General features: G+C 45.7%; 1 protein-coding gene across 10 annotated transcripts in view; it reads right to left on the bottom strand.

The window, feature by feature from the left end:
• Window positions 1–25514, bottom strand: part of TBX15 (T-box transcription factor 15) — a 252746-nt gene that overhangs the window by 202186 nt on the left and 25046 nt on the right. Inside the window, exon 2 of one of the 10 annotated variants that reach the window (XM_090053624.1) lies at window positions 10470–10595. The exons of the other annotated variants lie outside the window; for them this stretch is intronic. Coding sequence (XP_089909750.1) covers window positions 10470–10500 — 31 coding nt within the window. The 5' untranslated portion in view covers window positions 10501–10595. The remainder of the gene's footprint in view (window positions 1–10469; window positions 10596–25514) is intronic. 10 annotated transcript variants of the gene reach the window in all.

Genomic DNA, 25514 nt, shown 5'->3' with positions numbered 1-25514 from the left:
TTTTTCTGGGTAATAAATGAATTTATGCTTCTATCCATTTGTATGAATGTCTTGCCTTTCCTTCAGACCAGACCATCTGTACTACCTGCATCTGACTATATAACAGGCAGAGGTAGCAGGCAGTACAGTGGCAGATAGGACAAATAGCAGAAAACAGAGCACCAGCTTGGACTGGCGTGGGACTCGGGGGAGCACTGAGCTTAATCTGGAGCATACCTGACAAAGTTTGGCCCCTACTGTTAATGAGGTATCTAGAACTAAGTGAAACAGCTCTTTGGGGAAAAAAACCATATGAACAGGACATTTCTTATAACTACTTGATACCATGTTCCAAACCTACTGAGGAACACTCGAACTTTTTTGGACAAGACTATAAAGGGAAGGACAAGCCCTTGAATTATGGTGGAAGATGGAACAGCCACATAGACTAAACAGGTTGCAAATAAACTTTACAAGAATATAAGGCAATATTTATTTACTGGATTTATATGTCACCATTCCCCCTAATTTTTTAAAAGGCTCCCAAAAAGAGACTTTAGGACACAGGATCAGAAGGGAATGTGAACCATCACATCATGTCCACTGCTATCATTCACCATGTCATATAAAACATGATTAAACTTGAAAGGAAGTATGAGTTATTCCAGATACTTTTCACTCTTGCCAGCTATCCCCAAAGTTAAATAGCATTAATACAATTAAAAATGTCCCAAACTTTATTAAATGTATCACCAAAAGAAACTCTTGTTTGAATTAGAATATACATTACATGAAATCTGACCACAGAACTAATAGAATAGGGTTCTTATCACAGTGTTAAATTAAAGCATAAGATAATACATTCGGAGCACAGACCCAGACATAAATTATATCCTCCCTAGCTGAGTACTACCAAAACATACTTCACCGTCACCTAAAATTAACCAGTATCTCAGTCTTCAAATGTTCAAGGAACCTGTTGAGGTTAGTAAAAAGGACAATTAAAGTCTCAAAACATGTTAAAGCTACAAAAGCTTTCAAAGCAGAAAAGCCCACCAGTCACTTCACATGCACAGAGTTTAAAACTGACTGAAAGAACAAAAGCCAAGGGCAGTGGTACCAAGGATTGGTACTGGAAAAGGATTTAAAGCTCTTCACCAGCAAACTAAAAAAAAGATGTAAACAGCAACTTGACTGCATTTGCAGTTAATACAAGATTAGAAGTGGCGTGCTGTGATGATAGGGAAATAACAAAAAGGACTTACCAAAGACAGGTTAGAAGAGTATACAGAAAATGAGAGTGTGATTAACTTTGAAAAATGAAAGAAGGGGAAGATATTTTAATGGGAAGAGGTAAATGCAAATCCATCATAGTGGAAAATATTGGACGTGACAGTGGATAGAACCTTTAATACAGAATGACTATTGACATAACCCAGCGTGACTTTGGCTTCTATGTACAGTATAGCAAAAATACATCAGAGGGAGGACCTGCATATTTACCTCAGGTGACACAGGAATGTGAGATGCCTTAATTAGCTATTTGCCTTCCTCTGTAGTATAAGAAATAGTCCTCTTCCTGAGATCCTCTGAGTGTATATTAATGAAGAACTTTCCTACATTGTCAGTGTCCAGTGCAGGACAGGACAATGGAAACAGCAGGAGGGGGGAAATCAGGATGTAGTAAGCATGTCTTCAATCTTGTTTCTTTCACAGCAATGGGACAGCATATAGCCCTCGGGTCAAACCAGGTTCTCATTTCCTGAGCCCAGAGCCATCCCTTGGGGGGGTGGGGAATGAATCAGGATGACCACCCTGGGTCCCATGTTTTGGTGGGGGCTGCAGAGCTGGGTGGAGAAGCCGTAGCCCCTCCCGTGTTCGGCGGTGGCTGCAGCATTTGTGGTTTTTCCTGCCCCCCATCCTGTGTGGTGAGACTTTCTTTAAATGTGTTCCAGCCAGAAATTCTGACCACCACCCCTCCCCTCACATCTGGTGCGCCACGATGTTCATTTACCCATGTAAGTGTGCCATGGGACAGGAAAGGTTGGGAAACACTGCCCCAGTCCATGCCCTGCCTTTGAAGGGGCCCCATGGGCCCTGCGCAGTAAGGGGACCCCTCACAGGCTGATTTGCCCCGGGCCCTGCACCCCACTAGGGATGACTGTGCCTGAGCCAGCCCTATGATAGGCAGTCTTTCCCCATGCAGCCCTGAAGAGACTGGATCTGAAATACCATGCTCAGTTTGAGTGCTTTGATACCTCACAGATATAGAAAAACAGGAAAGAGTTCAGAATAGAGGAACACCACAATGGAGCGTCCGAACAAATTGATTTGTGGTGAAGGATTTTAAAATAAATCAATATGTACAGTGATGCACAGATACCCAAGAGTGTAAGATTACCTTGTACAGATATCTATAGAATATAAGCAACAATGATGGAGGCCATGAAGGCCAAGAGTTTTTTTAAGAATGTTCAAAATGCATAGTTAAGCAAAGTAAAGGATTGCTGAAAACAACCAGCAGCTCTCACAGGCTTTACTGGGGTATCTTCATAAAACTGGAGAATCAGTCCCAGTTCATGTGTTCTTTCTTTCCTCTTTAATGGGACACCTAAGTGCTGCCTGGATGGCTTTATGTGGCTTAGCTTTTTATCTTTTGTTTAACAAATTGCTTTCAGCTCAGGATCTCAAACCAATGTTCTGGCACCCTGTGCCACCTGCAATCCCACACATCCATAGACAGCCACACACATTCTTTTAATGACATTTTGCATCATTCTATTGACTTTGAATGAGCTTCTCTGCAAAACATAACAATGCCTCACAGAAGCCTATATAAATATGCTCTTACTTAAACAAGAGATGCACCCACATGCAGACAAATGCATCTATTCCAATATCTGGCAGTCACAAGCTAAATCTAATAACTCCAAAGGTTGAAATTTGACCTCCCATGCACTTTGCATATACATGCATTTGTAAAGAACCTAGTCCTTTGTGATCTAGTGAAAGAAGTCTTTGCTCTCATCTTGATATTCACCCACAAGCACATCCAAACACAGAGAGTCAGAGTTTACCTTCTGCCCCTCCTCCAAGGACTCATCCAGGTGTTTGAGCACCACAGAGGTGTTCAAATCCTCAGTCATATCTGCACCCAGAATATACATCTATATTTACTGATCGCTGGATGTCAGAAATGGATTTTAACTCAGGACAGATTAGCAAAGATATTTGGAGGGTTTTTGCCTTCATCTGTACTGTGGCCTACTTCTTGGGCGTATTATATCTAACAGTCCCCTAGGGGCATAGGTGGTATCCTTGTCTCTCTTGCTTCTTCCTCTGCCACACTGAAGTTCTCTGCAGCCCTGTTTTGGGGCTTTTTCTATTAATAATCCCAAATCTGTTATAGGGCATTAAGAGGTGCTTGGTGGCTTGTGATGAGCTAGAAAGAATGTTTAGTCCAACAAGGTCCCAAGAACATCTATAACATGGTTACATGCAATTGAAGGGACTGGACTTGATTTTTCAAGTAGTTCCATCTAGTTCCTTCCTTCTCCATGTTCCAGTTAACACCATTATGAAAGTCAGTGGACCCTAAAAATCAACCTAAACTACAAGTGGTTGTGGTATTAAACAGTATTAAGAAGTGTCCAAACTAGGTTCGGAAAAAGTGGGAATTGCCCTGAGCAAGCAGTCAACCAATCAGCTCAGAAAGAAAACCTCATGAAGGCAGACAGTTGGAGCAGAGGTATAAACAACAGGGCAGAAGAGCTACCAGTTCAGTGCCCCACCCAGAGCAGCCTGAATGCAAAAGGTAACGCATGGGGTGCATCACTCATCTTCCTCCTCTCAGACCAAGAAACAGCATTGTTAAGTCTGAGTCCTCCAAGGAACCAAGCCCCATGCAGGGTTCCCCTCTCTTACTAAGGTGACAGATGGCAAGGCCCTCCCCACCCCCACTGGGTAGCAGGACACATGCTCCTCTCACTCTCAATGAAATATGATCTACAATGCTCCCCTGGTCCATGAAGGAATATGATCAAAAAACATTCCCATCCACTAACGGAAACATGTTCTACTCTCCTCTGCAAAAGAAGGCACAATACTCTGCTCTCCCACAAAGCACATCACTACCACACATGGTAACATGGTGCCCTGGGCCCCTCTACAGCATGACATAATTGCTGTATCCCCACATCACCATGTACCATACACCAAAGCAAATTACACAGCAATAAGTGCTGTCAGCCAAACACAGAGAGAGCAAAGGAGAATGTGCACTGGGCAGTGCTTTTAGGCAGCTGTTCCTGCCATTCAGCTAAGAGATTGTTTTGTTTGCTGTTTTGTTGGGGTGGGGAAAAGTTTTCCAAACCATGAAAATTCAACAAACCAGAACTCACAGAGGCTATGACTTAAGCAAGACTGTGTTTGGAGATATTCCAGTCCAAGCTCATGTTCAGCTGCAGAGGGGAAATGATGATTGGTTCTTGCATGAGTGCTTGGGGGAAGAGAGAAAAAGCTTTCCTGGGTTCCCCCCAACACACAAGGGCCCCTGAAGGCTGTTCCTGTATTCAGTAGGGTTATACCACAAATAGCTGCAAATTAAGGGTGGGGAGAGGAGGCATGTCTATGGTCACTATTCTGTAAAATTGCGTGGGAATCCCAGCAAACACTGGCTGTATTGTCCTCTGAAGGGATGGTGGAGCTTGCACGCTCCCTGTGTGTGCTTGGAAGTGTGGGGAAGGATGAGTCCTTGAGGCACAATCATTCCTGGACCTGCCCTGTGGAAGAATGACCCCACCCTTCCCCTAGCAAGAGCACTCTTTCCTGGCACAACATGACCCAAAGATATCATGAGCAAGCGCTGCCTGAATGGGAAACAATGTATTGACATGCATCTTGGCCTTTTGGCTCAGATCAAGAGTAGTCTGTGATTATCTGGCAAGGGAAACACCGTGACCATGGAGGCGGTCTTCCTAGCCACACGGGGAAAGACTGCTTTCCTGACATGGGGATAATACCTGCCAACATAGGTGACTGGTAGGGGGTGCACGGGGGTGCACATGCCACCCCTCATGGGGCCGGTGCCCCCCTGACAGGGCCACTTCCATCAGCGGCTTCTGCGGGGGGCTCCCCCAGATTCACAAGGCACCAGTCACTCATGCCTGCCAAACTATTGTATAGCAGACCTCCCCCTTAGCTGCTGGAATGTGAAGGTCTTGGCTTTAAACCCACTTTATGGAAATGGGAGACTCTTCCCTGGGTTGCCCCTGGGGCCTGAAGACTGAGGCCAAGCAAAACTTGGGGACATCTGAACCCCAAGCTTCCAGGCTTGGGCCTGCAAGTAGGATCCCCGCCAAAGGTTTTGGGAACAGCTGAAGCCTCAGATGGGGCTGGAAGATGTTTGCCAGTAGTAGGGTTCTGAACTGACTCTTGGATTTGGAATTTGTTTTTGGCTAATTTGCCATGGAATATAGAAAATTTATAATAATAATAAAAAAAACTCCAGTCCTAAAATACACTTGCTTCCTTTAGACATAACTTGGTCCTAAAAGACAACTCATTGCCAGATATTCAGCTGATGGTGGCTGGTGTCATTGAAGTTATGCTGACTTATAGCATCTGAGAAATGGCCCACTAAATTCTGATACAATCCCCAACAGTTCAGTTGAAACCAAAGCCATAAAATTCACCCTTCAGCAAGTCACTCCTGAGATAGAGTCCCAAGAACTATCAGTAGTACTGGATGTTGAAACAGAATATCTCACAGATTAATCAAATACCATAGTTCCAATCCCAAAAGGTTAAAAAAAAACAGGGTACAGGTACATTAAAATCCTGAGACAGGTCAAGAAATCCTGTTTTGGGGTTTTTTTAAAGATAGATTATGAGTTTTTGGTCTGCTTTCTAATTCTTTAGCTCTTGCTGCCCACAAATTTATGATGAGTGAGGTGAGTTAGCAGCCTCCAGGGGCACCTGCCACCTCATAAATGCTAATGCTACATCTTTGAATTTGGGATTTGCTTTCTGTAGAGTGAAAGGCCATGCCTGCTTAAGCTCTGAAAAGGTCAAGACTTCTACTCTTGATGGTACAGTGATGCCATCTCTCAGCAACCATTTGTTAACTTCTGGAATAAGTATCTTCACGATTCCTCTCATTCTGTCCCTACATGTGAGGAGCTCCTTGTAACCATCTAGAATACTCATTGCCCTTCTTCAGATCCCACTCTGAACTCTCCTCTGCTGTGAGGCTTAGGAAACATTTAGCCAGGACCTGGCTGCTGATGTGCCTTGGAACTGCCTGTTTTGCAGGTCATAATATCTCAATGCTTATCTACTTGGAGGACTTTACCAACATAATTGCACCAGTATAATTATACCACCATAGCTACAGCCATACAGCTCTCGAGGTGGCCACTGTCAGCTATAAGAACAGTACTTCATTTGATTTAGTTTATGCCACTTTTGACAAGATAATAAACACAGAAACTGCAAGTGCAAGGCAGTACCCATGGAAAATCTTAACATCCTGCTGACCTCCAAAGTCCATGCCCCTTCCCACCCTGAATACTTTCATTCAGGGGCAAAATCCTCTAACGTGCTTTCTGCAGTTCCAACCTGGTGTACAAAATTCTGCTGCAGTCACTAGGTCTACCTGAAGCTCTTGTCTGGCTGCCACTGGCGTTCTCTCTGCACAGGCATCCACAAAAATGAGAGTAGAAGAGAGGCCTTTCTCCCTACCAAAACACGTATGTAAATGCACACACAGCTTCATCCCTGGCACATAAAGACTACCTGAAGTTCAGTGAGAGGAACAGTGAGTAGGTTATATAAACTCTCCTTTCCAACGACAGCATAATTTACTCAAAGACAAAGACTATCATAAGGCTGCGAAAGGGGTAATGTACCCTCCTAATCCAACCCCAGGAAAGAAAGAGAGACAGTGGGTGCATCTACATGTGCAATTAATGAGAAGCAATAAACTCCACAGTTTATTACCTCAGAGTTTATTGCCCCTGGTCGCACCAGTTGAACATGCGTTCAGGATTGCAGCCCCCACACTGAAGTACCCTTTTGCCACATCTAGCCCCTCCAGCATCTACACACATGCCACTGCTACATAAAAAAAAATACAAGTACTATCCTGCTGTGGAGTTAATTAGTACACTCCAACTTGATAGGGGTGTAGATGCATGACATTCACTAATTAGTTTACTCCACAGTAAATGTCTCCTGTAGATGCGCCCAGTGACAAAGAAACAAGCTAGGAGAATGGTTCTTAATCTTTTTAGGCTTGAGGCTTCTATGGTTAGACTCAAGGCACTCCAAAAATGTCAGCCCCTTTTAATTTTCTTGTTTTTTGACTACAGAAAATAATAGCGCATTTCTTCAGTTACAAAAAAACCTCAGACCATAAAAAGGCAGAATGTTTTTAATGCTATGAATATCTGTTTGAAATCTCTGGGCTTACCTTGTTTGCACACCTCGCAGTGCTAGTATTGTGTGGCACCCCACAGCACCTTGGTTGAGAATCACTGGTCTAAGGGAAAAGGAACATGGGAGTCTGTGGCAGGGCACTGTCAATGCCTGCCACTTTAAGGTCTAGTCCAGGGACATGGCAGGTGCCTGAAGAGGGTTCCCATTTAATGTTCAGCTCTCTGTGCTGAGAGGGGAGCAGTTTGAAACCAGCCAGCAAAGGGAAGAATATCTCCCTGATGAGCTCTATGGGCCAGGAACAACTTGGAAGTATATGAGCTGGGGCTATAGGGAAGGAGGAGGCCCCAGGTCCTGGTCATAACCTAAAACTGTACCCTGCCTGGGTAGGGATGCCTGGTGGGACTACCAGTGGCACAGCAGTCCCAGGAAGTATCAGGACCACAAACCTCCCTGGTGAAAGACGGGTAGGGAGTACCTAATAACCCCCAGGCCCTGCACAGTCCTAGCTGGGGAAAGCCCAGATCTGGGAGATCTTTGAGAGGCCTGAAGCTCACTTGATCCAGTGGAGTTGTGAGGGAGAGAAGGCAAGCTGCTCAGACCTGACTGGATGGACCCTCAAGCTGGTCCATGCTGAGGCCAGGACCTGAAGGGAGTCAAAAGGGCCAGGGGCACACCACGAGGGATGCCCAGAGCAAGAGGCTCAGGATTCTAACTGGCCTGAGGACTGGAATGGACACTGTCACCAAGCCCAGTTCCCTGCTTTTGCAAGCATCCATGTCACACAAACCTATTTCCAATCAGCTAAAACTTAAAATCACAGGACCATTCCTGGTTCTACCTGGTGAAAAATGTAGCTCCATAAAAAATGACAGCTCCATTTTTATCCTTCATAAACAATTTGTTGAGAAAAAGAGGGTAACAAGATAGTTTGGTACCACCAATCACTTACGCATAAATACAATATACCAGCATGTCACTCTGCTGTTCTGCCCCAGATAAAGCAGCAATGAAAGTGTCAAAATTAGATATCACCCCAAAACAATTTCAGTGGAACAGTTTTAATCAAAAAATACCATTTGGTCAAAATCAAAACACTGCATAGGGCATGTCAATATAGACAAGAATTTCTATGTGAAAATGTCATCCTTCAACTTTTCAATTTCCTTGTTTCATTTTTAAAATGTAACAACTCTTCATTTTGACATAGCACAGGATTTCATCTCAACCTTATTCCTTCAGTTCACTGTGATTCAATATCTGTAACATTATATGTTCTATGTATTATGCATACTGACCCATGGAGTACAGTGGCACAACGGGTACCAAACTGAACAGCAAGGATGAGTTGGACCAACTCTGGTCTATAAAGGAAAACTGAACAGCTCTCACTGACTCTCCACCATGGCCCACTATTTGGTGTATACTTTATTACATTATCTTCCATATTAGAGTGGGGGAGTGTGTTCGCCTCATAAAGTATGAAAATGTAAGTGCAATTCTGCTCTGAAAAACCCAAATTAAGAATGGTCTCAAGGGGATCCCACATATTGTTGCTCAGTTACTTCCAAACCAAACCAATTACATTTAGAAGCAAAAAGACCATGCCCACTGCCAGCCTTGTGAGTTGATTTTGGGATTTGAGAGTCAAGCTGGGACATTCATCTCTATTAATAAAGATTTTGCAACTGGGACTTTGGTAACAAGTGCTTTAGTGAAATGTATATGTTTATTTTCTCTGACTGTTATTCTGCCAGGCTAACAGAGCTAAGAAGTAAAAAGCAGAAAAACATATTTGAGACAGAAAAATAATCCGAAAAAGATGCAGGTCTCCTGGTTAATTAAGTGACATTTTCAGAAAGACGTTTTTCAAATTAAATAATGTTTTGGCAGTGTTAAAAACTTGTTCATTTGGATAGGTGTAACTTGCCACCATCATTTGGAAGGGTGTCAATGCACCACAGTTCAACTCTAAGAAGATAGAATAAATTATCTTGGAAATATGCTCAGCTGCTGAAGAACTGTATTGAAGCTGACAATAAGCATTATCTTCAAGTAACTGTATAATGCTACCTATAAAATGTAGGGTAGAATGCTATCTGTAAAAGTGACATCTGAGAGGTCTTTTTAATATTGCATAAGCTTCATAGAAAACCATATGAACTGTGTACAGCTTAATATGCATCCTCCCCCGTTTGGTTCTTCAGCATCACTTCCATGCCATGTACCCAAAGCAATTAATTCAGCTCATTAAACCTCCTGCTACAAGGCCAGCAGGCACAAGCAAGCTGAAAGATGTCTACAGTGGTCTTCTTTCCTGGTGTCTTATTTTTGTTTGAGTTAGTGTTTTTTTTTAACATGAGAGTTCAGCAGAACTGAAAATATCCCATAGCACAGACTTTGCAGCATGCTGTGAGTAATTTACAGCTGCCAAAACCATCTAAATCTAATCCCTTGAGGGATTCTTCTTTCTTCAAGCCATGCACATTAGAAAACAAAAATGGCCAGCTGCCATCCTCCTCCTCTGAGCAGATTCCTACAGCTGGAACAGCTTCATTAGAAGCTACTCTTATGGATTCCAAACCAGCAGAGAGGCAGAGTTCAGAACAGCTGGACATACTGTAACAATGGCTCCAACTTCTCTTTTACAGAGAATGAGATGGGAACTCTGAAAGTATACCAGATAGACCCATGGTCTTAATTCTCAGAACTGTGCTGTTTGTTACTGTAAAGAAATTTGTATGTGCAGTTTTCATAGTAACATCTGAATTCATATTAAAACTACCATGTTATCAAGATACCAAATTTACTCAAAGAACCTTGTCTACTTATATTAGAACTACAGCTTTCTAATGAAATATCCATTTGAGTCCCTGCATATTCAGGATGTTATGCAACTAAAATTAATATTTTTTCATGCAGAAATTGAAAACCTACAATACACAGTGCAAATAAATTATGCTCATACTTTTTTTTTCCAATTAAAGATATGTGGTTTTGAAAAATGTGGGTTTATAGTTAAGAAATTTGTTTCCAAGGAAACTGTTTGCACCTACTTCCATGAAGAAGACTGGGGACTGTTTCCATGCTTGCTAATGGAAGCAGGGTACTTGATAGTTCAGCCTACATACAGTGGTCAACATCTGGATGAAAACTGGTAACAGAGCTGGACCAGTCCACTGCTAATAAGAAGGTAGAGAAAGATGATGTAGTTAACACTAAGAAAATGAATACTGAGGCATATCACTACTGTGCTGAGGTACATTATCAAAAGGCAGAATTACTCTTTGGGAGGAGGTCTGTTTGCTGTTCTGTGGCCTAGAGAGAGGGTTCTTTCCATCTGTCCTCATGCCATTCACATATTCACTGCTAGGCTGGGTTACTTAAAACAGGTTTTGGAGACTGGATTCTAGCTTCTGTGCATTTTTTTCTTAATATAAATGCACAGAAATGCACTGTGTCCATTCTGCTTTTGCTGATTACAAAAGGCAGTACCAGTTGCTCTGCTGATGCTGACAAAAGTACTCTGTCCTGGAACTCCGTAAGGGAGACATACCTTATAGTGAAGCTGTAAGTCATCAAGTTCTTGTTCCTCAGGGAATCAACTTCTTTGCCTGAGTTTAGATTTCCCTTGTTGTTTGCCTTTTTCCTATTTTATTTGAGGGCCTTATCTAACATCTTGCTGTAGGTAGAAAGAGTCTAATCTAATATTTGACTGTGTTACCATCAGTAGTCATTCCGTTCTTTCCTTGAGTTATATATGATGGCTCATTCACCATCTGCATTTATTATGCCCAACCACAGAATCATGCACTTGTCAAAATCTAATCTGGATCACTCTGAATTACAAAAAGCAAATGTAGATTGAGTGAACTTCAGATTTCTGTGCTGACAGAGTCCCAAAAACCAAAAACCAAGCCTCCTCAGGGACTGGGCAAAAAAATACAAATAATTAGCCTAAAAAACTTGTGTTCTTTTCCTTAGTTCCAGGACCACTGGAGGCAATTGTGCAGCACCTTGCTCTGGGACATGCCAAACAGCATGAACCATGTGGGGTGTAGTGCAAGCTCAGGAATTTGTAATATCATATTTGGAGACATTTTCAGTATGCCAGGAAATGTCAAGCAGGGGTGGGCAATTATTTTGGGCAGAGGGCCACTTACCAAGTTTTGGGGAGTTGTTGAGGGCTGGGTGGGTAGCCCTGCCCCTTGACAGTTGCCTCACCCCTGGTTGTCATATTGGGACCAGAAGTCCCACCCCCTTGCCCCTGACCTTTGCCACCAGAAGTCCCTCCCCTTGCCGCAGAAGTACAACTTTTGGGAGGAAGAGTGCTGTGATCTGGAAACTGGGAAAAAGATATATATACATACACATGCAAATATACACAAAACATCTACTATAACTTATTTTAATTTTATTTTAAAATATTTTTGTACAGATTTCTGTTTTTACAAAAAGTGTATCTAGAGGTGGCTGTATAATAGCTCAAAATACAGTCCTACTGTGTGTTTTGTGTGGGCAGTAAAAAGGTATAAGTGGTAGGGTGTGGTTGGGGAGAGAGAGAGAGAGTGTGTGTGTGTGTGTGTATGTGTGTGTGCAAGCATGTGTGCATGGTGGGATGTAGGTATGGTGGCTGTGTGTGCGCTGAGAGAGCTGGGATCAGGCTGCCGGCTTCGTAGTGTGCAGCTCTAACAGACTGCATATGAGCCTCACATGATGCAGCCAGGCAAACCCATGCCCAGGCTCTGCACTGTTGCAACCCCACCCTGAGTTCCTGCCAGTTCCAGGGCACTTTCACAGGCTATGTGTTCCCACCTGCCACCACCTCTCCCTGCATTCATTCCTGCAGATTTGCCCGCTGCTCCCTGCAGCCCCCCAATTCCTGCAGTGCTCCTGCAGCCCCCGACACCCACTGGGGCCCACTGCCTGCTGTGGCCCCACTGCGACTCCCCTGCCTGCCGCAACCCTGCCATTCACTATGGCTTCACCACCTGCCAGGACCTTCATGGCAATATGCCACCCACCGGGACCCACCATAGTGCCTCCACCCGCTGGGGCTCTGCTACCCACTGGGTCCTGCCTCGGCCCGGCAGCAGCTTTGCTACCCGCTGAGGTCTGCCACCCACCATGACTCTAAGGCTATGCCTCTGCCACCCACTGGGGCCCACCACCTCCCTACCACCCATTGCAGCCCAGCCATGGCTCTGCTACCCATCTGGGCTTGCTGTGCTGCCTGCTTTGGCCCACTGCAGCCCTGCCACCTACCGGGTCCCACCACCTACTGTGGCTCCACTGCCTGCCAGGTCCCACCTTGGGTGTGTTGCCCACTGGGTCTTGCTGCAGCCCTACCGTTCGCTGGGGCCCAGCCGCAGCTTTGCCACCAGCTAGGACCCACCACCTACTGCTGCTCCACCACCACCGCAACCCCACCACCTACCAGGGCCCACGATGGCTCTGCTGCCCACTGTGGCTCTATTGCCTGCCAGGGTCGTTTGCAGCCCCACTACCTGCCTCATCCCTGCTGCCTGCCGGGACCCGCCGAAGCCTGCTGCCCGCCATGACCCCACTGCCTGCCAGGGCCCACTGCGGCTCTGTCACCCACCATGGTTCCACCACCCACAACCAGGAACGACCCCACCACCCACTGGGGCCCGCTGCTCACTGGGGCCCGCTGCCTGCCATGGCAACCCAACCCACCATAACTCCACTGTCCAGTGGGTCCCACTGTGGCCCCGTTGCCTGCTGGGGCCACTGTCCACTGCAACCCCACTGCCTGCCGGGGCCCACCATGGCTGTGTCGCCTGCCATGGCTCCACCACCTCCTGAGGCCTGCCGTAGCCCTGCCACCTGCTGGGGCCTGGCTGTGGCTCTGCCATCTGTTGGGGCCTGCTGTGCCACCTGCTGGGGCCCACCGCGGCCCCACTGCCCATCGGGGCCCATGAGGGCTCTGCCGCCCACTGCAGCTCTGCCACCTGCTGCGCACCACATGGGCCCTGGTGTTCCCCGCAGCTGCCACTTTCCGCACTGATTACCACGCCCTGCCCTGCCACCACACTACTCCCTGCAGCTCCCACCACTCCCCACAATTGCCACTTGCAACCACTCCCTCCATCCAATCTTACCTTACTTTCCACTCAGATAGAGGGAGAAGAAGCAGCTCCGGGGGCACAAGGCCAGAAGCTATAGACACTTCCGGTTGGGAGCTTAGAGCAGGAAAAGGATCAAGGGCTGGGTGGAGCCAGACTAGCCTTGTTGCTCAGCCACAGGCTCCCACTGGGTTCTGCTGCTACTGGCTGCCTGTCGTCTTTGACAGGCGGCCACGAGCAGATAAAATTAATTTTCTAAAATTTTTAAAAGCCCCCAGGCCAGAAAGAATGGGCTGGCAGGCCAAATCTGGCCCATGGGCCATATTTTGCCCACCCCGTGTCAAAGCAATGTAACAAGGAGTAGGGGGGAAAAATCTAGAAAAATATAGTCTCCAGCCACCTGGTGAGTGCAGATCAGCAATAAAGAAACATGTTTAAATTCTTTTGTAGCTCACTTTTATTAGTTAACCTGGGCTGAATTTAGTCTGAAAGAACTTTCCCTATGAAGCCCATGCAAGGGAGCAAACTCTTTCTACCATCTTTTCAGCATTTTGTGTTTTTCATTCCTTTATTGAAAACATACTATTCTTTGTGTCATTTTTTTCATGGATCATGCTATTTGTCACCCAGATTTCATTGCAAGAGACTGTACCTTGTTCTTAAGGTCACCAAGATTTTTTTTTTTAATATTCTTGTTTTCCCCACTCTCCTTTTTATGAGGGCGATAAGTGGTTTCTCCAATCATGATTAGACATAGACTCCCTGGTACAGGAAGTACTAGAGTAGGCAGGGCAAAAACTTTGCCAAAATCACTGGCCATTCCCAAGGTGGAGATCACTCTGCATTTGGAGTGAGGACTTGGAGATTGCTCCCTGCCCCTAGGAGCTGACTCCTGCCTGCAGGAAGCACTCTCCAAGCCCCTGCTTCAATCACGGAGCCAGGGCTGGGAGCTCCCTGCATTGGGAGAGTTCTCCGCCTAGCCTGGAGCTGGCTGGTACCTGCCCCAGATGGGGGCAATTCCTGGCCAACCCTCATCTGTTCTGGGAAGTCTGCACGTGCAGCCCAGAGTTGGCTGGGAACTGCCCTTTTCAGGCAGTTCCCAGCTAGGTCTGGGTTGAATGTTCAGACTTCCCTGCACAGCCCAGGACTGGCCAGGTCGCAGCCCCACAGCTCTTTCCCAGCCCCGTGCCCTGATCAGTAAATTAGAACATGGGGCTCAGAAAGAGCTCTGGGGAAGGAACTCTTCCCAACCCCGTGCCCCAATTGCTCGATCAGGATACAGGGCTGGGAAACAGCTTCAAGGGAGCTGGGAACTTCCCCAAACTGGGACATGTCTCAGCCAGCTGTGGAGAAGCCCTGATGAGCACAGAGCTTGTTCCCAGGTGCAGCAGGAGCTCTCTGACCCTGTGCACATCAGGACACTGTCTCCTGGCCCTGCGCTCCCTGCCAGACCCTGGGCTAGCACCCAGGGGAAGCATGGAACGCCCCCTGGTTGCTGCAGGGGGGGCAGAGCAGCCTACTTCTAATAATTGAACATGTAGACACACCCACTGGGTGCATCTACACCAGATGCACAGTAAAGCATCACCATCTACACATGCACAGCAATTACCGCACAGTAGGTTAGTCTAATTAGTACATTAGATACAGGTACAGTATAACCTCATCAATCCGGCATTCAAAATTCCATAATTCTCAAAAATCTGGCACTGCAGGCAGGTGGTGTTGGCCACTCCCAGGGCTGCAGCAGGGAGCAAAGCAGAAAGAACTGTCGGGGGGGCGCAACTCTTGCTGCTATGCACATCCCAGGAGGACTGCAGGTTGTGGGGCTGCACCGGGCTCATCTCGGGAGGACACGTGCCCCCAGATCTCCATGCTGGATGAGAGCAGGCTGCTGCTGCAGGCTGGGGCCAGCAGCAGCACTTAGCTCTTCCCAGTGCTCAAGGTGGGCAGCAGCCTGCTCTCATCCAGCGTGCAGATCCAGAGGTATGCGCCCCTGGGGAAGATCCCGATGCAGGCCCCCAGCCCTCCTGGGGTGAACGTAGCAGCAAATGCCATGCCCCCTCTTCCCTGCCCCGTGCCCCATACCCACTTAACAGTTCCCTCTGTTTTTCTCCTTGATGCAGCCCCAGGAGCGGTCAATGCCATCTGCCTGCAGCCACTGGACTGTGCCATGCCCCTCCCCCTGCCCCTTCCCTAGCCCCAGTCTTATTCATTCAAAGATCCTGAATTTTCAAATTTCTGGCAGGTGGTAGGTCCCAAAAATATTGGATTCATGAGGTTATACTGTATTAGAAATTGGAGCATTAAATCAGCCACAAAGGGCTGGGAAAGCTGTCCCAGCTGCCAGGCAGCTGCCTCCCAGTCATGTGGAGATTGAGATGCATAGCTAGGAGAGCTGATTGGCAGAGGGGCAACGCCACTTGCCACTCACTCCTGATCAGCAGGGAGGAAAAAAATGCAGTTTGAAATATGGTGCCATTTTTTTGCCTCCTGCTGCTGATTGGCCGAGGGACCGTGGCAGCCCTACTGCTTGATGCTGACTTGCTGGGAAGCAAACATGGCACCATATTTAAAACTGCAGTTTTTGCCTTCCAGCTGATTGGAAACAACCAGCAAGCAGCAGGGTTCCTCCACCAATCAGCAGCAGGGGATGCATGCAGAGGAGCCACGTGCAGCCCACTTTTGCCATGTATTCAGTAGGTCTTTACTCATGAAGCAATGTAGTTCTTCACTCCCCTACTCAGGGTGGAACCGGTATGGTCCAATTTCACAGCAGAGCACTGTGGAAATTTTATTTTTAGTCTCTTGGGAATTCATACACTCTTTGGTTTAAGCTTTAGATCTACACTGCAAAGGTCATACAATGTGCTTTCTGATCCTTGCATGAACAACAGAAACATTTGATCTCACTTTGAACATGGGTTTGGACTAGATGAACTGAGATCGTTCCAGACCTAGTTTTCTATAATTCTATACAAGAAATTGGTCATCACTGAACGCTGCTTTTTGTGATATGACTCTTAAAAAAAAAGGATTCAGTTATATTAAAATTCATTAAATTGGGGGGGAGGTTCATGAATAATTATATGAATACCAGTACCATGCAACTGGCCAACTGAAATGACCCCATGAATAACAACAAGTTCAACACAGCTCCTTCATTCATGAATATATAAAGGAATCTTTTTTTAATGTCCTGCTGTAGTGATTATATGCATTTTCTTGCAATTTATTCCATTGGAAGGATTCTTACAGGTAGAAAGCTTTACTTAGTGGGTGTCAAATGTACAACCCACAGGCTGGATTCAGCTCATGGAGCTGGGTTTAGTCCATGGGCTCTTGCCACAGTGGCAGGGCTTCCAACCAAGATGCTTCTTTTGGGTGCTGTTGCAGGAAGCTCTGCCACCATGGCAAGAGCTGGGTCTCTGGCCACAGTGGCAGGGCTTCTTCCCACAATGCTACTGGGACTTGGGCTGCTACAACAGGAAGCTGTGTCACCACAAGCAGAACAGAACTTCTAACCATGGTGACATGGCTTCTGCCCATGGTGCTACTGGAGGTGCCAGGCTACTCCCAGATGAAGCCCTGCCACTTCAGTAAGAGTCAAGTCTATGGACACAGTGGCAGGGCTTCTGCCCACAGGTTTGCTGAGGCTGTTAGTGTGAGAGCCAGAGTGCAGTCAATGGGTACCGGAAAAGCAGGGAATGCAGCAATGTTCCTTCTAAGGTTTAGGGATCCGTGAGCAATCCTGGCTGGGAGCGCGCGGGTATCTCACTGTGCCTGCCCCTCCCCGCTCCTGCAGCAGCTTGTGGCCAGGTTGGGGTGGATAACAAGTGGCCGGACACGAAGCCAACAGTGGCAGTGGAGGGAGCGTCTGCACCCCCTTGCTATGGCACCGGGCGTCCCCGCAGGCTGGTGGCTGGGGGCCATGGCCCCCTACTACCCCCCAGTCGGTATGCCATTCTGTGTGTGGCATTAAAATGTTATTGTGCAGCATGAATTTTTATTGTGCGTGACTGCACGTGCGCAACTTAGAGGCAATGCTGGAATGCAGCCCATCAACAGTTTGATACACCTGTGCTACATTTTAAGTGCTCACTTATTCAGTGTTGTCTTGCTGTCTCTAGCAGACATCCACTGTGTTCATTCTCTATTGTTTTTACCTACTTGTTACTAGGACTGCTATTACTTACTATTCATATTGCAGGTTTACCTAATGGCCACAATCAGCTTGAACCCTTCCATGCTGGGCTACTAACATACAGATTCATGCCTGCAGCCACTGCTGGTTTGGGTGTTACTCTTCATCAACATTTTCTTATTCAGCACTGACATTCCAGGTCTGAGACTAACTAGCCGTGCTTCTGTGACAAACACAAATCCATATGCATTTCTACTTTTTCCTGTACTTTGCCACAAGCTCCAAGCATTTTTATAGACACCTTACTCTTCTTCTGATTTCCTTTTCTGTTCCTTTTGTTTTATTTTCTTTATACCCTTAACACTTTGGTATTATGTTCCTGCAATCCCTATAGAATACTCAGTGACCATATAGACATATAACATACAAAAACGTTAGAAGACATTTAAAATGTCAAAACTAAGTGCTCAGTTATTAGGCGATGGCAGATTAATGATTACTCATGTAACCTTAATTCGCACACTCTCCCCTACCTCTTTTCCCCACCCCCATGCCATACATTTGTATTATAATAATCCTATGCAGTGTCAGACAGAACGTCTGTGGCAGCGCAAAAAGAGAAAGGTGCAGATCAAGATCTCCCAAATGAGTCTAGAGGAGATGAGAATGGGATATCTTCAGTGAAAATTATGGCCTTCTGTGGGTTTTTTGTAATTAAATAGGTGAGGGGTTAGCAACGTACAATCCAGGAGCCAGAGCTGACCCACTGAATCATTGGATTGGACTTTGGTGGGATTCAGCAGCAAGGAATATCTTCTGAGGGTGTTTGCCCCATGCCACCATAGGGAAAAGTGCAGGCTTTTTTCCTGTGTGGCTGGGGAGACAAGTGGCGGTGGCAGCAGCATCTTAGCACTCATCCATCTCTGACCCACACTGGGTCATTCTGGCTTGCAGCCAGAAAAGGTTCCCTACCCCTGAAATAGATGGATTTCTGGGGTGTTCTTGTATTTTTTTTAATGAAAATAGTCCATTTCTTAAGAGGTTTTAAAAAAGAAATTAGACTAGACAAGCATTTGTATTTTAAGAATGACATTTATTTTGCAAGAAGTAGTGTTTCAAAAATGATATTTTGGGGAAGGAGATATTTTTGATGTAATTTTGGGCATTCATTCATTGTGCATTTTTAAAAAATTCATGTGTGGTTTAGTTGGGAAAGGGAATGTGTGTTTACAATGAAGTTTGTTTTGGATGAAGTATTTTTGGAAAGAACTTGGGCCTGGAATAAAGAAGTAGTAAGTTTGTTGACAGAGTGGGAAAGTTGGAAGTAAGTTATCATTTATTATTTATTTTACAGTAGCCCTGAGAGACCTTGGTCATGAGTCCCATCATGGTAGGCATGGCAAAAACACATAACAAAGAGACAGTCCCATCCACAAACAGCTGAATATTTCAGGGAATGCTGATGCTAGGTACAGAGATGTAGTAAAGAATTAAATGTTTGTCTCTTTGTACCCATCTCCCACGCTTCCCCTATGCTCATCTCTTTATCTCTTCATGGTTTTCTCTTCATTCAGCATGAATCTGGGCTCATATTTACACATTTACTTAAGTGAATGAAAATTCATGTAGATCAGCAAACCTGCAGTCTCTGCTCTGTGAAAACAGTGGCCAGTGTGAACAGACCATAAGAGAAAGAGAAGTTGTTCCCCCTTCCCTGCTCTTCCTTACTTTAATTGACTCCCTCTAAGGCAAAGGGACTCCAGAAGTTGCTGCTATGGTGGCTGCATATTCCATGCTGTCCTGAGCTTTCACACTGTCTGCAAATAATGCTGCAAGGCTGGAACATACCAGGTACAGACAGAATACACACACGGTGCTTACCAAGAAATCTATTGTAGGCTTTACAGAGCACATATAAAGAGTCATTTTCAGAGGCTTTACAAGTGAGCCAAACTGGAGTTGGGTTTTCATGTGAGCAAAAGCATTTCTCTGTCAGACTTCAAGTTCCTACTTGAACAGAGACTGCAAAGAAATAGACAGGTTCTTTGTTTTTTCCTAACATATGCAAAACTATCCATTTTATCTTAATTTGTTCTTGGAAACAGCTGAGTAATTTTTGCTAAAATGTAAAAAGTTCAGAAAATTAGCCCTAGGTGGAGAACAAGAATTGAAATTTTCAGCCCAAGCTACTAAAAGTTCTCAGCCTGGCAAATAAATGAAAACAGAGGTTTATAACAGAAAGTCACTGGCAACTTTATGCATAGGTGAAGCTCTCAGCTACACCTATAATGCCCGACATGGTGGTCCTTATTCAGGCATCCATATAGCATAACATGATATACAGAAGTGTGCCCATAACCCAATCCACACATGGGGAATGCTCAAATCCCACTCTGTTGGACACTTTCTTTATATTGCCAATGGCACAGGACTCTCACACATACTAAGAGCTCCCTGTGAATAGTTGACATGCAAATATTAGCATAGGCCTGTGCACTTCCCCATCTGCATATGCTCATTCTTCACCTCAGCTGCCAAGATCTCTGATCAAAGACACTTCTTCAACCATTCCTTCCCTCCAGTGACTAGCTTGCCCAACATGAGTTACTTCCCATCATTGGCTTTGTCTAGTAAAAGTAGCATTGCAGGGTGCCTGGAGGCTCCATCTCACATAATTTTTCACATTATCCTCTTCTGGGAGCCTTTGCATATCTCTCAGCATTTATGTTGCCTATTCCCAATATATACTTTTAGAAAAGGGGAGGACTAAAACTAAATATTCTTCCCTTTAATTTTATGAGACAATAGGGAGAAATTCACACCCCTTTCTTCTAACCTTGTAGCCTTGGAACAATATGATTCCCTCCTCTATTCTGGGGGGGGGGCATGCTGTCCCCCAGCTGTCAGCTGCATTTAATTGGTGAGGGGAGGCAACAGCAAATGACCAATGTTTTCTCAAGCAGAACAACCGTTAGGAGACACAGTCATCTGCATGGTATGTTACACAGTAACTACCAACAGCCCTGCACAGGTGCATACACAGAGTGAAACCATGTGTGAACAATGGTGAAGCCAAGAACATAGAGTGTTGCAGCTGACTACAAGCATCCACCAGAGTTTCCTTTTAACCAGTACAATGACTTTCATTAGGACAGTCACTTTCATAAAACAAGGCTATTGAAAATAAAAAGAAACACTTTTTTTGTGGTTAATAGCTTCAGAGCCCATTTCTGGCCGTAGGCCACTGTTATCATATTGCCTTTGTTGAACAAGTGTGATATGGACAGAAAATGACTGGTAATTTTCTTGTGCAATAAAATTCAAAATTAGAAGTCACTTAGTCAACCTCACCAATTCAGTCTGTATTTGATGAAGAGAACAAAGAATGACTTGATCAAGGGCAGGACTTCCTGGAAGCAATGAGCAAGGTGATTTTAGGTGCAGAGTTTTGAGCAACAAGGGTGCTTGTACACATGACACCAATACCATGTACACATGATGAAAATGTCACTTTGTGTGGCTTAATGGTGTCATGCTGTACACATGCAGGAATTTTGAGAGTTTTAAATGAGTTTGCATCATTGCAAACTAAACTATATCCTGATGTAGTTTTGTTTACAATGATGCGTTGCAGCATTAGACAGCTTGCCCCCCAGTTGCAGGAGAGGCAGGCAGGCTCTGCAGACAAAAAAGATCAGGCCTATTGCCACTTCTGCCTTCAGCAAGCACCTGCTGAAGGCAGAAGTGGCGAGGGGCCCAAGCCTTTTTTTTTTCCCCCTGACAAAGCCTGCCTGTCAGAGCCCCAGGGATCAGGGGAAAGCCTGGTATGTGATGGAGGGGATTCTAACATTTCAGCCCTCCAGGCGTCACCTTAGTATAAACAACCCACCTTCCCCACTGGCCTGGATTGGGTCCTGGGGCAATGCATAAGGGATGCATGGGGTGCATGTGAACGTGCACCCTCTAAGAGTGCTGATGCACCCCCTGATATCTAGCATTCCACACTTAGGCAATGGGCAGGTGAGAGCGCTGGCGCCCCCCTGAGAGTGCCAGTCAGGGAGTGGGGGCACCAGGAGAAGTGATTCCCACGGTCCCCCCACAGATGATCACACCAGCCGGGGGGAGGGGGTTCCCCTGTGGTGCAACACTTCTGGATCAGCGCAACTAGATTCCCCCCAGCTGCTGACTGGCCGCTGGGGGGCAAGTGCCCCCCCCAGCTCAGGAGGCACCAGTCACCAATGTTGGGCCCACTACCCTCCCTTCCCTCCCCAGTACCCTGGGGGGCAGGAGATGGGGTGGAGGGGAGGGAGGCAGGTGGAAATAGGGGAGCCCCAGGGGATTAGGGGGAAGCCTGGAATGTGATGGAGGGGATTCTTACCTTTCAGTCCTCCAGGCTCCTGCTGGCCTGAAGTGTGGCTGCTCCAAACTCATGCTAGCATAATGACAATCAACATTTGTGAGGCTCACAGTGTAAGGTGTAACAAGGCCCAAAGAGCGCTAATAGCGTACTCATTTTCAAAAGGGGAAAACTAGATTCTCCCCTTCCCTCATAAGTATAGGAAAGTTAGCAATGACTCTGAAAGTGATCTAGGAACACAAAGTAAACAAGCAACTTAACATTAGCATCCAGGCTGCAGTAATTGCAAAATGGGTTAATGTAGTACTGGGATTTTATAAATAGGAGGTTAATGAGAAGCGGGGAGATAATTTTGCACCTATATATAGCATTGATGGCCCTGGCATTGAAACAGTGCATCCACCTCTGTCTATTAGGGCTGTGTGAAATTTCACCAGCCATTTCATTTCAACTCATTTTGAGGTCAAAACAACAAAATCAAAATGAAACAAAGGGCTTCAAAATAGCCTTGAAACAAAATGAGGCTAGTTGAAACATTTCTAAAGTCAAAACGTTTCGACCATAGCGGTAGGGAAGGGAAGGCAGTCCAGCTGGGCTGAGTTCCCATCCCCAGCATGACAATCACACTGGGGAAATGAACTCAGCCCATCTGAGCTGAGTTCCCATCCCCAGCCCCACCATTACACTGGGGAAACTCATCCCAGCTGGGCTGAGTTTGCTTCACCAGTCCAGTGATAACACTGGAGAAACAAACTCAGCCCACCTGGGCTGAGTTCCCATCCCTGGCACCACCATTACACTGGGGAAACAAACAATGCCCAGCTGGGCTAAGTTCCCATCCCTGGCACTAGATCCAGCCAGAGATAGGGAGTCAGCCCAATTGGGCTGACTTCCCATTCCAGCTGGATCTAGCGCCAGGGATGGGAATTCAGCCCAGCTGGGCTGCCTTCCCGGCCCGCTCTAGCACCGAGGGATGGGAACTCAGCCCAGCGGCCCCGGCCCATCTAGCAAAACATCAAAACAGAGTCAGAGCAGCCTCACTGTTTTGATTAAGCAAAACAGGACAGCTGTTTCAAATTGAAATTAAATTATATATGAAACAGTGTTCCGTCAAAACCTCGAAACTCAAGGCGAAATAGAACGGTGCTGTTTCGCACAACCCTATTGTCTATACATTTTTAAAAGGATATTTTAAAACTGAACAGGATACAAAATGAAAAATTATTCTGAAGAAAATTTCTTGCATCTCTAGACATAAAAGCCCATCAATCTATTTAGTTTATACAAAAGAAGAATAAGAGGTGACTTGATTACCGTGTACAAGGGAATAAATATCACATAGAAGAGGGGTCCTAAATTTAGCAAAGATAAGCTTATCAGAAAGCAATGGCTTGCAGCTGAAGCTAGACAAATTTAAATGAAAAATAAGGTGCAAGCCTATCAGTGAGATCATGGACACAGCCTTGATCATGGTGACCAGGGTACAACTGCAACTACTTCAGTTGTGTGGAACATGCACAGTGAAAAGTGTGTCCCCCTCAATGAATTCAGCAGCAAGGGAAAAGAGGAGTGGGGATGAGTAGCAGTGGCACTCAGCCACTGCTTTCAAACATCTTGGAGCCCAGGGACTGAGAGCCACTACTGTTGCTAATCTTCTCTTTTCCCCTGTCACTGGATTCAGCAGGGAAGCAGCACAGACCCTGTGCTGACCAACCAGTAAGCTCATACACCTTATGGCACTTGTGGAACTCTGGAAGGTGCTGCTGCCGATATCCCAGTTTACTCAGAGAGCTCACTGCACTGCATAACCAAAGATCCAAATATTTCTTGACACACACATACCTGGATCCACTCCAGAGTGAGGATGATTAACCACTGGAACCAACTACCAAGGGCAATGATGGATTCTTCATCTTTTAAGGTCTTCAAATAAAGACTGTCTTTATGAGAGATGTTAGAACTAAACACAAGCTGTACCTTAGTTTAACACAGCTGTTGGGCACAGTGCAGGGGTGACTGGGTGAAACGTAATGGCCTCTGTTATACAGGAAGAGAGAGTTGATGATCCAATCCACCCTGCTGGCCTTAAATTCTCATCAATCTAAACTTCTACTAACATTTAAGAATGTAGGAGAAACCCCATGGATTTGCACCAGAGTAATTTAGAGCTTGCTTGACCATCTGGAATGTGGAAGAGAGCTATCTACTACTGCAGTGGTTTGGCAGCTTAGAATCAAGGGATGTGGGAGATATTTGCTTTTCCATTAGGCGCTATGCCTTCTCTGCCTTCTTGAGTCCCTGCTGCTCTAGCCTTCATTGCACCCTCCTGTAGAAGCACAGATAGAACCCTCTCATGCAAGAGAGAGAAAGGTATTTTTCTGCCCTTGTATTTAGGGCAGAACAATCCCATGTGCCAGTACAGGCTGGAGGCTGACTGGCTTGGCAGCAGCTCTGCAGAAAAAGACTTGGGGGTTACAGTGGACAATAAGCTGAATATGAGCCAGCAGTGTGCCCTTGTTGTCAGGTTACCCAGAGAGGTGATGGAAGCTCCAAAACATTGGCTGGGATGATCTAATTAGGGATGATCCTGTTTTGAGCAGGGTGTCAGACTAGTTGACTGCCTGAGGTCCTTCCAACCCTAATTTTCTATGATTCTATGATAAAGGCAATTGCTGCCCCAGTCGCTCCCCCTCAGTTACACTACTGATCAAGGATTTAGTAAACCAGGACCAAAACAATGCATAAATCCAGAATAACTCCACTGAAGTCAGTAAGTCATATTCTGATTTGCCATTCCCTGGTGTCTGTTTGAGTGATTCCATTGAATTCAATGCTGTCACTCCAGATTCATCCAAGGGCAGGATCAGTACCTACACGTAATTCACAATTAGAAAAGAAAACAGACCTCAGAAGTAATCTACCAGTGGGGAACCCTCATCAGCATGGCATATGATTCTCCTTCTGCTCTGCCCTTTCTACTTCTTCCTTCTCCCTGTCTCCTTTACCCCGTATTTCCCCCCTCATAATTTTTTATCCATAGTGAAAATGTCCATCCATCTGTGAAATTTAAAGCATCCTGCAGTCTCTTGAAATCCCCCAAAACCAGCTGCGTCTAGCTGTTCCTATGTGAAGAAACCAGACTGCAAAACTGTAACATGGGATAGGGGAGAGGAGTCCCACTGTCTCTAATTCATGTGTCCTGCTTTCCCTGGTCCCTCCTGTATTTTGATGTCCAGCCAGTATTCCCCCAAGAGCTGTTAGTGCGTGCCTGGACATTACTAATATTCACAGTCACATGAAATAACCACCAAACAATCTGGCAAGGATGCATGGCATTTATTTTACTATAAAACTGAGCCTAAAAAGCACAATTTTTCCTCCAGATAATTCTTTTGCCCTGTGTAATCATGCATTGCCAATTACAGGAGCTCCCATCCGCCCACCATGGAAAACCTGTAGGGTGTTTGTAAAATATAAAGGATGGTATTCTAATTACATTTCTACCTGCCGCAAT

This window comes from Crocodylus siamensis, chromosome 1 (assembly GCF_052110815.1).
Source record: "Crocodylus siamensis isolate JL-2025a chromosome 1, ASM5211081v1, whole genome shotgun sequence".
Lineage (NCBI taxonomy): Eukaryota > Metazoa > Chordata > Crocodylia > Crocodylidae > Crocodylus > Crocodylus siamensis.
This window is presented reverse-complemented; position numbering and strand designations above follow the sequence as displayed.